Source organism: Malus domestica, chromosome 05 (assembly GCF_042453785.1).
Source record: "Malus domestica chromosome 05, GDT2T_hap1".
Classification (NCBI taxonomy): domain Eukaryota; kingdom Viridiplantae; phylum Streptophyta; class Magnoliopsida; order Rosales; family Rosaceae; genus Malus; species Malus domestica.
The window spans coordinates 39,739,084-39,752,995 of record NC_091665.1 but is presented as its reverse complement, the minus strand read 5'-3'; the positions used below and the strand labels follow the sequence as shown (position 1 = coordinate 39,752,995).

Here is a 13,912-nt window from a genome sequence, read left to right as displayed (position 1 = left end):
CGCAATCCCATGATGGGTGACCCACTGAGAAGTTATCATGTGAGTTTCCAGAAACAAAATCGTGACGGCATGGTTGGGGCCCAAAGCGGACAATATCGTGCTATAGTTGAGTCGAGCCCGGAATATGGTGGGGACTCGGACCGGGATGTGACAATTTGATATTAGAGCCAATCCATGGTCGGAAGTCACAGAAACAAAATCGTGGGGGCGTGGTCGGGACCCAAAGCAGACAATATCGTGTTACGATGAAGTTGAGCTCAGGATATGGTGGGGGCTCGGTCCGGAATATGGTGGGGACTCGGACCGGGATGTGACAATTTGATATTAGAGCCAATCCCTGGTCGGAAGTCACAGAAACAAAATCGTGGGGGCGTGGTCGGGACCCAAAGCAGACAATATCGTGTTACGATGAAGTTGAGCTCGGGATATGGTGGGGGCTCGGGCCGGGATGTGACAATTTGGTATCAGAGCCAATCCCTGGTTGGAAGTGTGTATCAGAGCCAATCCCTGGTCGAAAGTGTGCCGACAAGGATGTCGAGCTTCTAAGGGGGTGAATTGTAACATCCCACATCGTCCAGGGGAGTGGATCATCTAAACCTTATATGCATATTCTCATCTCTACCTAGCACGAGGCATTTTAGGAGCTCACTGGCTTCGGGTTCCATCCTACCATATCCCGGGCTCGACTCTACCGTAGCACGATATTGTTCGCTTTGGTCTCCAACCATGTCCTCATTATTTTATTTCTAGGAACTCACACGAGAATTTCTCAGTGGGTCATCCATCATGAGATTGCTCTTGTGCGAACTTGCTTAACTTCGGAGTTTCGATGGAACTCGAAACTAATGAGTTCCCAAAAGGCCTTGTGCTAGGTAGAGATGAGAATATACATATAAAGCTTAGATGATCCACTCCCCTGGATGATGTGAGATGTTACAATCCTCCCTTTCAGGGGCCCAATGTCCTCGTCGGCACACTTCCGACCAGGGATTTGCTTTGATACCAAATTGTCACATCCCCGCCCGGACCCCACCATATCCCGAGCTCGACTCTACTGTAGTATGATATTGTCTGCTTTGGACCCCGACCACGCCCTCACGGTTTTGTTTAAGGGATCTCACACGAGAACTTTCCAGTGGGTCACCCATCATGGAATTGCTCTACCGTGAACTCGCTTAACTTCGAAGTTCCAATGGAACTCGAAGTTAGTGAGCTCCCAAAAGCCCGAGAGATGAGAATATTCCTAAAAAAAAAATGTTAAAAATCCAACAAAAAATGGGTTTTTACAGAAAGCGAAAACGAGTTTAAAAGGCGCGTGCTGTTACCGCCGTGCCAAAAAATTTAACGTCCTCATTTCTCAACTTTTTTTCTCATTTGATTTCGTCTCCAGGTTTCTTCAATTCAAAGACGCCTCTCTCTTTTTCTTTGCGTTTCTTTTGAACATTCAGTATTCAATAACATCATCGTTTCTTAATTTCCCGCAAATATTATATAAAAATCCTTTATTTCTATCCGTTTCTCGCACAGATCTAAATCCAGTTTCTGTGGGAATAGTTTTGTATCTGATCGATCCAAACAGGGCGCGGAAATGGACAATGCCGACGTGGAAGCCGGTGCGGAAGAGGAGTTCCGTGGCCAGAGGGGTCGCAAGTATCGCCCCGTCGTCGACGACGATCGCGCCGTGCTCGAGATGTCGTCCATGGATCCTTCCTCCTCCTCCTCCTCCTCCTCTTCCTCGTCTTCTCTCCCCGTCCACCAAGCTTCACTCAAGTATGTGCGCTTTCTTTATCTGAGACTTAGGGATTTGAATGGTGGTTAAAGAATGAATTTTGTTGCGTTATGCTTTGCGTTTATTGGGTTTATTGTGGAAAATGAGTTAAACCCACAAGTTCATTTGATGCTTTAAGCTTTGTGTATGATGGAGTCTTGTCGGAAATTGGAAATGAGTTAAACCCACAAGTAAAATTTCATGCTTTAAGCTTTGTATATAATGAATTCTCGTTGGAAATCGAAAATGAATTAAACCCACAAGTGCACTTTGATGCTTTAAGCTTTCTTTATGATGAATCTTGTCGAAATAAAAAAATGAGTTAAACCCACAAGTGCAATTTGCCAGGATGTTGACTGTTATGTAGAATGAGCTATTGAATTCAAATAATGGGAATTCTTAAGATGCTTGGATTCTGAATTCGAATGTACACTAAAGCGCTGCCTAAGTCACTAATCATATGAAAGTTAATTCCAAGTGGCATGTATAGTAGTTATGTTCTTTGGTTTTTGCTTGTAGGGGATATAAATTTTTGAGTGAACTTGAATGATTGTGAATTCCGAGAGTATTGTCTCCTCAAATCTTGTTCAATTCGATAAAAGATTGCAGTCGGGTAAATCATTAATTTTGTTATCTGCATACTGATCAAGGTTTTGAGCCATATAGATGATGTGAAAGGTCGGTGTGCCCAATCAAAAGTGCAGTTTTTGTTTTCTATTGGTTCATGAAACATTAGTACTTATGACATGCTCCAGAAAAGAAGTCTATTTGAGCTTATGTCTGTTTAGATCTCCACAGTGGTGTGCTGTGTTTTTGCAAAGCGATATAGGAGAGTGCTGAACCTATTACAACACAAATTTGGGTTAGGCTGATGAAACTGTCGGGGTGGTTTAGGTTTAGCTTTGAAACTGTTGTTCCTTGCTGGTGAAGATCAGTTGGGGACTGGGGCCAACACAATGCGATTATCATTTGGCATTGTGTGGTATTGGTTTTTTATGTGGATTGTTTGGTTGGAATGAAATAAGAGGTTAGTTGATGTCAGGGTGGAGGAAATGGGGTGAGTGTGGGACTAAATTAGGTTTGATTTTTGTTTTGGTCATCTATATCCAAGCATTTCAGGATATTCCTTTAAATGCAATCATTTTGGTTTGGAGTTTTGAGTTGAAAGTAAGCAAATTTGTAATTTGATGGACGTCTTGTCCATCCTTTTTTGCAGTGTTTTTGGCTTAATGATAAACATGTTTCCTGACAAAGAGTACATGCATTTTTCAGTTATACATTTTTTATTATTATTCATGGGTAACCCAATCTATGGTTTGGCATAACATCAGTCCATGAAAATTCGGAGATATCTTATTCATGGGTTGTTGCAATAATTCCTTGGAACAAAAAAATCCGAGTTTCCTTGTCAAAATGTTTTTGATAGCTATAAAGATACTTGTAATTTGATATTCCTATTCAGGTAAGTTTGGTTTATTTTGTGCCTATATGTTGAAAGGCGGGTTTCTGTTCATTGCATGCAAAAAAGATCGAGCAACATGTGGAATATAATTTTATTTATTCTTGCTTATAATCTCTGTACATGTCTATTGGGGGACAGGAAAATAAAAGTGAGCACCCAAGAAAACATGGGTTCTAACGTACAAGAAGGGCCTTCTACTCATGTGCAAGCCAATGGGCCCCAAAAAGAATCAAAATTGGAACTATTTGGTTTTGATTCTCTCGTCAACATTCTTGGTCTGAAGAGGTATGTTCGATATGTTCATTGGTATGTTTTTTTTTATCATGTTCTGTTACCCTTAAACGCAGATACTCTAAAAAAGTTTCAGGTATGTAGTATCTGATTCACATGCTTTTGATACTCCAAATCTGTATCCAATTTGACACTTGAATATGGCATATACATGGTGAATAGGAACAATGATTTTGAAATTGTTAGGAAAATCACGTCTCCGCGGGTAGTTTTAAAATGTTAAGGGCTCACGTGAAAAGAAAACATTGATGAAAAAAGAGGAAGCACTTTGAATATATTATTTTGTTTGCTGTCTTGTCCTTTGCTTTGCCATATCTGTATCCTAGGTTTTACGATATTTGTCTTATTGTTTATGTACCCCTGTCTCTGGTGCCCTTGGAACATAATTTTAATTGACCAATACACACACACACACACACATATACACGTCTAGGCATTCAGAGGGATGCAGGCACACGTACAATTAGTTTATTTTCTCTCTTAAAGTTAGGGTTTTTGATGTGTGGTTTCTGTTTTCTGTGTAATCTCTTTCTGAGAAACGATGTAAGGATGAGAGAATATTTTGGCAGTTTTCTCCCCCCATGTTTGATTTTGGAGAATTTTCTTGATACGAAAGCTATTTACTTATGTTTGGTATAACTTTTGTTGCTGATTGGCTGGTAATTATTTGTTTCATGCTTGCTACAGTATGACAGATGAGCAGACTGCAGCACCATCAAGTCCTAGAGATGGTGAAGATATTGCTATCACTCAGGGGCGACCAAAGGTATGGTACTTTATTGACAATCCTGCTGTATCTTGCATAAGTCCCTTCTTTATCTCGTTGCTTGCTTGGATTCAATAGAGGAAATTACAAGATAAAACGGTGCAACTATTTTTGTCATTTTGACATTACTTTGAAAGTAGGTGTGGTTAAGAAATCATAAGGATGTTGGCTTAGATGTATAGTTACTTGTAGCGTATTCCTTTTACCCCTTTTGAGTTGTTGAAGTCTCATATTGTTATGCTTTCTTGAAAGTTGGAACTGCAGTTTCGAATTTCTGATGTTTTTCTGTATCTTTTGATGTGCATCACCATGCAGCCAAGTGATCTCAAATTGGGAACAATGATGGGTGTATTTGTGCCGTGCCTTCAAAACATATTGGGAATTATCTACTATATCCGCTTTTCTTGGTAATTCTTAATTTGCTTGAGGTTCATCTTTCTTTGATATGCAACTATTTTATTCTATTTCTCAAGCTGTTTGCAAGATGCATGGACAATATATAAAAATGACCTTTTCTCTGGCACGCTTCTTCCTCATTCTAAAGCTCTTTGTTAGGCTTAATAGAACTGGGAAATGCATGCGAAACAAATCTGATGATTATTGCTTTTATTTCTGTATCTTTCTTTTTTATGGCTTTTCAAATGATTGAGTTCATCATGCTTCCTTTCCTTCTAGACCAGTCATGTTCTTATGGATATATATGTTTTTAATTAATTTTTTTATAATTTTATATAAAAAAGCTACTGATATTATATCTTAACATGTAAAAATGACAGGATTGTTGGTATGGCTGGCATAGCTGAGTCACTATTATTGGTTTTCTTCTGTGGCTTGTGTACTTTCCTGACTTCAATATCATTGAGTGCAATCGCAACCAATGGTGCTATGAAGGTACACAATATTTATATGATAAGACAGATTAGAGAAATATTAGACGGGGTATTTTAAGAATGTTGTCACCCTGTCATAAAATACCAGAGCAATATTTTAGCGACTCTTAACAGTTGGAAACTGGATTGTGATACCATTTTAGATTGCTACATGATTGTGCGTCTACAATTTGGATTCAATCATAACAGTTATTCTTACTTTCAAAGAATCGCTAACCCTGTGCTTTATATGTTATTGAATTGTGTTATATTCACATAAAATACCAGAGCAATATTTTAGCGACTCTTAACAGTTGGAAACTGGATTGTGATACCATTTTAGATTGCTACATGATTGTGCGTCTACAATTTGGATTCAATCATAACAGTTATTCTTACTTTCAAAGAATCGCTAACCCTGTGCTTTATATGTTATTGAATTGTGTTATATTCACATATCAGGTAATGCATGTTGAATTATGGTTCTTTCCTTTGAGTACTCTGACGCTGTATTTTATGAGTTAATTTATTTTTCACCAAATAGGTTTTGTAAAGAAGTGATAATGAATTCTTCTTTGTATTCATTTTACTTCTAGGGTGGTGGACCTTACTATCTAATTGGTCGTGCCCTTGGTCCAGAAGTTGGAGTTAGCATTGGATTATGTTTCTTTCTAGGAAATGCTGTTGCCGGATCTCTGTAAGTGTTCACTGTTAAGTTAATTGTGATGACATAATGACATGATGGTTGACGTCCTGAGGCCGGTGGAGTTGAGTCTTGAATAAAGTGTTCTATTCTTTTGATTGCTTTATGCATGGTGCTGGATGGTTGTTGAGTACTGACCTTAGGTTTCATGTTCTTGTTATTTTAGTTATGTATTGGGAGCTGTTGAAACCTTCTTGAAAGCTGTACCAGCAGCTGGGATTTTTAGAGGTAATTTAGCAATGTTCCGGTTCACAATAATATCTTTCCTATGAATTTTTTTTAGGCTGACTAAATTTGAAATTCTTGTATGGCTTGTGGCAGTGGTAAAATCTGTACTTGTTTTTAGGAAAAGTTCTAGCACTTGTAATGCTTTTATCTCTAGGATTGTTAGAATTTGAGCTTTTTTTTCTAAGGATTTTTATATCTTAAACAAAGAAGAAAAAAACCTCAATCCAGTTGTGAATTACATTTTTTTTAATTTAAAAAATAAAGTTAAACCTAAAATAGGAAAAGATTTCAAACCGAGGTTGATGGTCAAGAATTTTGAGCTTTGTGGGGCTGTTCGGTGTTGGCAGTCCTTTGGAACATTTGGTTGGAGCAAAGGGAACAATTTTTGAGGATTATAAGGGAGTGAAAGTAGATGAACTTTGGGATAGAGGTAGATACTGGGCAGATCTCTGGGCATTAGTTTCTAATGAGTTCAAGGATTATTCTCTTTCATATATAATGATGGATGTGTTAGCAGCTGTAAAATGAATTTGGTCCAACTTTAGGTTCTTGTAAAGTAGCCTACTTGAGAGGTCTGAGCTAGTTTTTTTTAGATGGTGGACTTCTTATCCACTTGTTTGTAAATCTTTCTGCTGTTTTAATAAGAGTTCTATCGTTTCTTGTCAACAAAAAAAAATAGTACAACCTTTTTTCTTTGAAATGTTTTGCTGGGAATTGGAATAAATTGCCAAAAAAATTTCAGGTTAAAGAAAATAAAAACAAAGAACTTGTTTCTAATATTTGAAATTGTATGTAATTTCTTTTTCTTTTTTCATGTTGTCAACACAGAGACCACAAGAGTTAATGGAACATCAATTCCAATACAAACTCCGAGTTCACATGACCTACAAATCTATGGGATAGTTGTGACTATTCTTTTGTGCTTTATTGTGTTTGGTGGTGTGAAAATGATCAATCGGGTTGCACCTGCTTTCCTCATACCTGTTTTATTCTCGCTGTTCTGCATATATATCGGGATTGCTTTGGCGAGGAAGAATCACCCTGTAGGTTAGTGGCTTTAACTTTCTTTCAGAAACTGGCACTTATCAATATGTATATATGTTTTTGCATGTACTTGATATTTTGTCTATGTAATTGGTCTACTATTATTAATGGTGTATTTAATTTTGGGGTCAAAATACGTAGGCTTGATTTCATACATAAGTAATATTGTGAACCTTCAGTGTTGTGTTGTTGTCAGCTTGTTGTTTATTGTTATTACTAGTACAATGCTAGAGATAATATTATTTGCAATAATAATGATAGCAATATTAACAACAATAATAGTTTTACTAAAAACAAAAACTTAGGTTTAGAAATAAAAGAAAATACAAGTAAGCTAGTACCTCAGCTGAAAGCACGAAACAAAGTCAATAATCTAAGCAACGCTGCCCCCATTCAAGAACAAATATACTTAAAGAAATATCTTTGGATGTTGGTACTCGGATCTAGTTGGATACTGTTATTATTTTTTATTTTTTTCATTTTAGTGGTCAAAGGCTGCATGCCTGGACCAGTTTCTTAAAGATTAGCTTACTTTTACATAGGTGTGCAGATTAGTTCAAGTCGACTATCGCATTATATTATGGTAACTGGACTTTTTACATATATGTTCCCCATCAAATGTATTCTTTTATACTTGTTGGCTTTGGTTTTGGTGGGGGTAAATGGATAATATTTCTTGTAATATTTGTTACAGATGGGGTCACGGGCTTGAGTTTGAACTCTTTTAAGGAAAACTGGAGCTCAGATTATCAGAGGACCAATAACAATGGAATCCCTGATCCTGATGGAAAAGTATCCTGGAATTTCAAGTTAGTCGTGGCATTAATCTTTTGAACTTTAGGAGTTTGACTATTTTGCTGGTGTGAGTTAAACTTATAAATATGCAAATATTTGTATTCTTTTTATGATTATTGAGGACATTCTTTTAAAATCACGGTTTCATCAATCTATTTCTTTAAACTTGTAATTGTCTACTATTATTTTCCTTTTTGGTGAAAGGCTATTATTTTATATACTAGCTGTATGTTTGTATGGCAATTTATTTGATTTGTTGGTTATGAATTTTGGGCGGATATAATTTTTCTTTTGCTTTTTTTAACTTTGCTATTAATTTTTGTTTCCAGTGCAATGGTCGGCCTTTTTTTCCCTGCTGTGACAGGAATTATGGCAGGTTCAAATCGGTCAGCCTCACTGAAAGATACTCAGCGTTCAATTCCTATCGGAACACTGGCTGCAACTCTTACAACTACGGCAATGTATCTGGTCTCTGTGTTACTATTTGGAGCCCTTGCAACCAGGGAGAAGCTTTTGACTGACAGGTATACAAATTCTCTAATAGTCCTTCCTTGAGGCACTAACCTATCTTTTCTTTCTCATTTTAACTATATTAATTTAAAGTTGCCTGAGGTTGTATAATTTATTTATTTTTTGCCTTTCCATTCTCATTTATGTGTGGCAATGACCACCTCTGTTAATCATGTGGCAAACTAGACATCTAGGAATCATCTTTTTTGCAATATTCATTTTTGCTCATCAACTTTTAACAAAAAATCCAAATTTGGAAAGAGAGACTGGCGGTTCTTCAACATAAGGACGGAGACAGGTGATAGAAATCTTTTACTTAACTTTCTAAGTTCCCCCTCTTTCGTCAGTGGCTGTTCTTTCTTAAAAACCTAGAAAAACATCTTTCTTTGTGCTGAATTTTTCGACACCTAATAAAAGGATAATGTAATTCCTAGGTTTGTACTTGTTAGAAGGTAAGAACCGAGAAGATCTGTTTGAGATGATGTCTAACTAGTCTCTGGTCTGGAAGTTCCTTTTGTTTTTGTTTGTTTGTTCTTAACTCTTCAGGGTTTAGACAGGGTTTAGAACAGGTAAATCCATCGATTTGGAGTTTCGTCCATGGCCACTATTTTATTATATTATCTATATTGTGTCAATTGAGAGGTCGCACTTGGTGCGATGGCAAGTGCCTTCGCCCATGAGCGGTAGGTCTCGGGTTCGAGACTTGGGAGCAGCCTCTCCATAAATGGGGGTAAGGCTAGCCGACATTCACCTCTCCCAGACCCTGCGTAAAGCGGGAGCCTTGTGCACTGGGTACGACCTTTTATCTATATTGTGTCAATTGAGTTCTAAAAGTTGGGAGTTTCTGTCTAGTTAATTATTTTCCTGCGTATGTGTCGATTAGAATTTTGCATTGGCAAATTAATGTACTTTATTCATCGTTTGTTTCTGCTGAAACTGGAGTTTCTCTGCAGGCTACTTTCGGCTACAATAGCTTGGCCTTTCCCAGTATTCATTTACATTGGAATAATTCTTTCAACCTTAGGTGCTGCTCTTCAAAGCCTGACTGGTGCCCCCCGTCTCCTTGCAGCAATAGCCAATGATGACATTTTACCTGTTCTTAACTACTTCCGGGTTTCAGAGGGGAATGAGCCTCACATTGCTACCTTGTTTACAGCGCTCCTCTGTATCGGGTGTGTCGTTATTGGGAACCTGGATCTTATCACACCAACTATAACTATGTTTTTCCTTCTGTGTTATGCGGGTGTGAACTTATCTTGCTTCCTTCTGGATCTTCTAGATGCTCCCAGTTGGCGTCCTCGGTGGAAATTTCACCACTGGAGCCTCTCTCTTCTTGGAGCCTCACTTTGTATAGGTATACTATACCTATTATATTTATTTTGTACTCTGATTTTTAACATTATGATCTATCTTTATAGACGTGCTAAGAAAGACAGTAAAAGCATAGGTAGGGAAATCAATTGTCAGCTCTTGAAATTTAGTTGGAAATTTCCAGCCCACCTAGCTTTGGGGATTGTTAAACTAATGGATCCTGTATACTCGTCACTGTTAGGATTGATTAAATGGATTAGCATCTGACGGTGGCGTGATTCTGTTACTGTCGTACTGCAAGTTATTGTAGCCATATGTGCATGCTTATGCGTGATGTAAGTAGGTTAAATTCGATTTCTTTTTAACGTTATATTAATCATCTGTGTTTTCTTTTTGTATACAGTGATCATGTTCTTGATCTCCTGGACATTCACTATTGTGTCTCTAGCCCTGGCAAGCCTTATTTATTATTATGTGAGCATCAAAGGCAAGGCTGGGGATTGGGGTGATGGTTTCAAGAGTGCATATTTCCAACTGGCTCTCCGCAGTCTACGATCTCTAGGAGGTACGTGTACATCTAAAGTTTTACCTTTCTAGGTGAAAATTTTAATGTGGGAGCGTGTGTGGTGTGGTTGCTGGGGGCATCCCGATGGTTTGGAGGAAGTGCATGCTAATCTAATGGTTTGTGCTTGCGTGCAAGTATACTTCAACTTTTTCTTATTCATCTTTTCACTATGCATGCAGCAAACCAGGTGCACCCAAAGAATTGGTACCCCATCCCATTGATATTCTGCCGGCCATGGGGGAAGCTGCCTGACAATGTACCCTGCCATCCCAAACTTGCTGACTTTGCCAACTGTATGAAGAAGAAGGGCAGGGGAATGTCCATCTTTTTCGCTATTATGGACGGTGATTACCGTGAATGTGCTGAAGATGCTAAGACTGCATGCAAACAGCTTGCTACCTACCTTGACTACAAGAATTGTGAAGGTGTAGCTGAGATTGTCGTGGCCCCCAGTGTGTGTGAAGGATTTCGGGGCATTGTCCAGACAATGGGTCTTGGAAACCTCAAGCCAAACATTGTGGTGATGCGGTATCCTGAGATATGGCGTCGTGAAAACTTAACGGAAATTCCAGCCACTTTCGTTGAAATAATTAACGATTGCATTGTTGCGAACAAGGCTGTTGTTATTGTCAAGGGTCTTGACGAGTGGCCTAATGAGTATCAGAGGCAGTATGGTACCATTGACTTGTATTGGATAGTGAGAGATGGGGGTCTCATGCTTCTTCTCTCTCAACTCCTCCTCACGAAGGAAAGCTTTGAGAGTTGCAAAATCCAGGTTTTCTGCATCGCGGAGGAGGATACTGATGCGGAGGGGCTCAAGGCTGATGTCAAGAAGTTTCTGTATGATCTTCGGATGCATGCTGAAGTGATTGTTGTAACAATGAAATCATGGGACGTGCAAGCAGACGGTGCTTCTCCTCAAGATGAATCCATGGAAGCGTACACTGGTGCTCAGCAGCGGATAGCTGATTACATGGCTAACATGAAGGCAACAGCTGAGAAACAAGGGACCCCTCTGATGGCTGACGGGAGGCAAGTTTTCGTGGATGAGCAGCAGGTGGAGAAGTTTCTTTACACTACGCTGAAGCTGAACTCGACAATACTCAGATACTCGAGAATGGCTGCGGTTGTGCTTGTGAGCTTACCTCCACCGCCGGCCAACCACCCGGCATATTTCTACATGGAGTACATGGATTTGTTGGTGGAGAATGTGCCGAGACTTCTAATTGTGAGAGGATACCGTAGAGACGTTGTAACTCTATTCACATAGTTTCAGTGGAAGACTGCATCCGTCCTGGAATGGTAATTGCCGCATTTTCCGACACTACGTTGTTCATATATATTTTTTCACTTTTCCATTTGATTTTCTTACTTTTGTAGTTTAAAGCGTTACATTCATTCTTTTTACCGTCCTTGTGGCTAGAGCAGCATCTTACTGGTTCCCTTAATTTGTTCTTGTAAAGTTCTGAAATATAGCTATTTTTTGGGATGTGAAACTTCCAGTTAAAAAGCTTACCATGGTAAGCAATGCATAGGTACAATGATGTGCATTGCATTTGCTCTGCCATGGGATGCGCACGACCCGGGTAAGCGACGATATAACAATCAAATATCAATGCTGATTCCGGCTTAAAAGACATTGTATCCACCGATATCTTACCCAAATATAGACACTATACAAACATGAATCTATGAGTTTTGCGTTTAGCAAGCCTCGGTTTGCGTGGCGTATCCTGTCTCTTTTTTCGTGCTTGGAGCCTGACTTGTTTTCTGAGCACCCGGGAGTTTACCTTGTTCTGCGTGCACAGAGCTGGCCTTGTCTTGTGCGTTGGGTTCATCTCGTTTTGCATGTGAGAAGTCCGCATTGTTTTGCTTGCCAGAAGTCAACCCTTTTTTGTGTCCACAGAGCCTAGGTCGTTTTGGCGTGCACGGAGCTAGCCTAATTTTTCGTGCGCAGTGCTGGCCTTGATTTATGTGATGTATCTCGCCTTGTTTTTCATGAGCAGAGCCCGCCTTGTTTTGCGTGCTATGGTTCTTCTCTTTCTGTGTAAGCTACATCCGACTCGTTTTGCGTGCGTCGAGCCTGCCTAACACCCATGTTTTTGACAAAAATGTAAATTTTTTATTTCCGCAAAATATTTTTCTTGAGCATTAGGTTAAGTTTTTTAAGGAATTTGGAAGCAGGTTTGCGGTTTATTGAGCAACAAATGTATATTTAGTAGAATATTTAAGTCGAAAACTAAAAAAATAAGTGAAAAATACAGTACTAAGGCCCAAAACATGGTCAAATGGGACTTTGCACTCAAGAATCTCAACACAAAGTTCACCTTAATTTTCAAAACTTCGTAGTGAGGGGAATGTGAAAATAAATAGATTGAACGGTGATTTATGTACGAATTTGTAGAACCGACTAAAAATTATGAGTGTTAATCCACATCTTTTTGTAAAAAATGCAATTTTTTTATTTTCTCGAAATATTTTCCGTGAGCATCAATGAAATCTTTATAATGTATTTGGAAGCGGATTGAAAAATTATTGAGCAACAAGTGTACATTTAGTAGAATATTTATGCCGAAAAGTAAAAAAAATAAGTTAAAAATATAGAGATGTTAAAATGTATATTCAGTGTATAATTTTTATTTTTAAATTAGAGATGTTAAAATCACCTGTAGGTGAGACTTAACAAAAAAACAGCAAAAAAATTGTTTTGTTAAATAGTCATTTTCACCCTCAGAGAACTCTATTAATTTGTAGTTTAGAATTAGATAAAAGCAAAATAAAAAAATAAAAAAAAAGGTTCAAATACCTTTAAATTTAGGAATGTTTAATAGTAGTGCATGAACAGTAACGAGTGAATAGAAGCAGGTCGTAAAAATAACACCCTGAGTTCGACACGTTTCAGCTCCCGGTGCACACGAATGTTTTTAACCTCACCTCGTTTCTTGTCCCAGAAGCCACCTAATTTTCTGTGTGCGGGATCGCCTCATTTTGCATGCTAGAAGATCGTCTCTTTTTTTAGCGTTCAGTTGGCCTCGATTTACACGATGTATCCCGCCTCGTTTTCTATGCGTGGAGCTCGACTCATTTTTTGAGCACTCGGGAGTTCGCCTTGTTCTGCGTGTGCGGAGCCCACCTCGTCTTATGTGCTTGGGTTTGCCTCGTTCTGCATGTGAGGAGTCCGCATTGTTTTTCCGGCCATAAGCCCTCCCCATTTTTTTGTCCACGGAGCCCGCATCTTTTAGGCGTGCACATAGCCAGCCTCGTTTTTCGTGCACAAGGTTGGCTTTAATTCGTTAACGTATCTCGTCTCGTTTTTCCTTAGCGGAGCTCGCATCGTTTTGCATGCCAAAAGCCCGCCCAATTTTCTATGAGCGGAGCCCGTCTTATTTTGCGTGTCATGGTTCACCTGTTCTACGTGAGCTATGTCTACCTCGTTTGGCGTGCGTTTAGCCCGCTCAACACCCATATTTTTTTACAAAAATGTAAATTTTTTATTTTGCAAAATATTTTTCCTGAGCATTAAGTTAAACTTTTTAAGGAATTTGGAAGCAAGTTTACGGTTTCTTGAAAAACAAATGTATAGTAGAATATTTAAGCCGA

General features: G+C 38.7%; 1 protein-coding gene across 1 annotated transcript; it reads left to right on the top strand.

The window, feature by feature from the left end:
* The first annotated feature begins 1,334 nt into the window (after positions 1–1,334).
* LOC103435612 (cation-chloride cotransporter 1-like) lies at positions 1,335–11,801 on the top strand. The gene is made up of 13 exons (XM_008373999.4): positions 1,335–1,770; positions 3,369–3,515; positions 4,209–4,287; positions 4,603–4,694; positions 5,064–5,178; positions 5,753–5,853; positions 6,026–6,087; positions 6,916–7,134; positions 7,826–7,940; positions 8,256–8,450; positions 9,390–9,790; positions 10,151–10,312; positions 10,492–11,801. Exons 1-13 carry the CDS (start codon positions 1,589–1,591, stop codon positions 11,580–11,582), a joined length of 2,961 nt encoding a protein of 986 aa, XP_008372221.1. The 5' UTR covers positions 1,335–1,588; the 3' UTR covers positions 11,583–11,801.
* Positions 11,802–13,912: the final 2,111 nt, after the last annotated feature.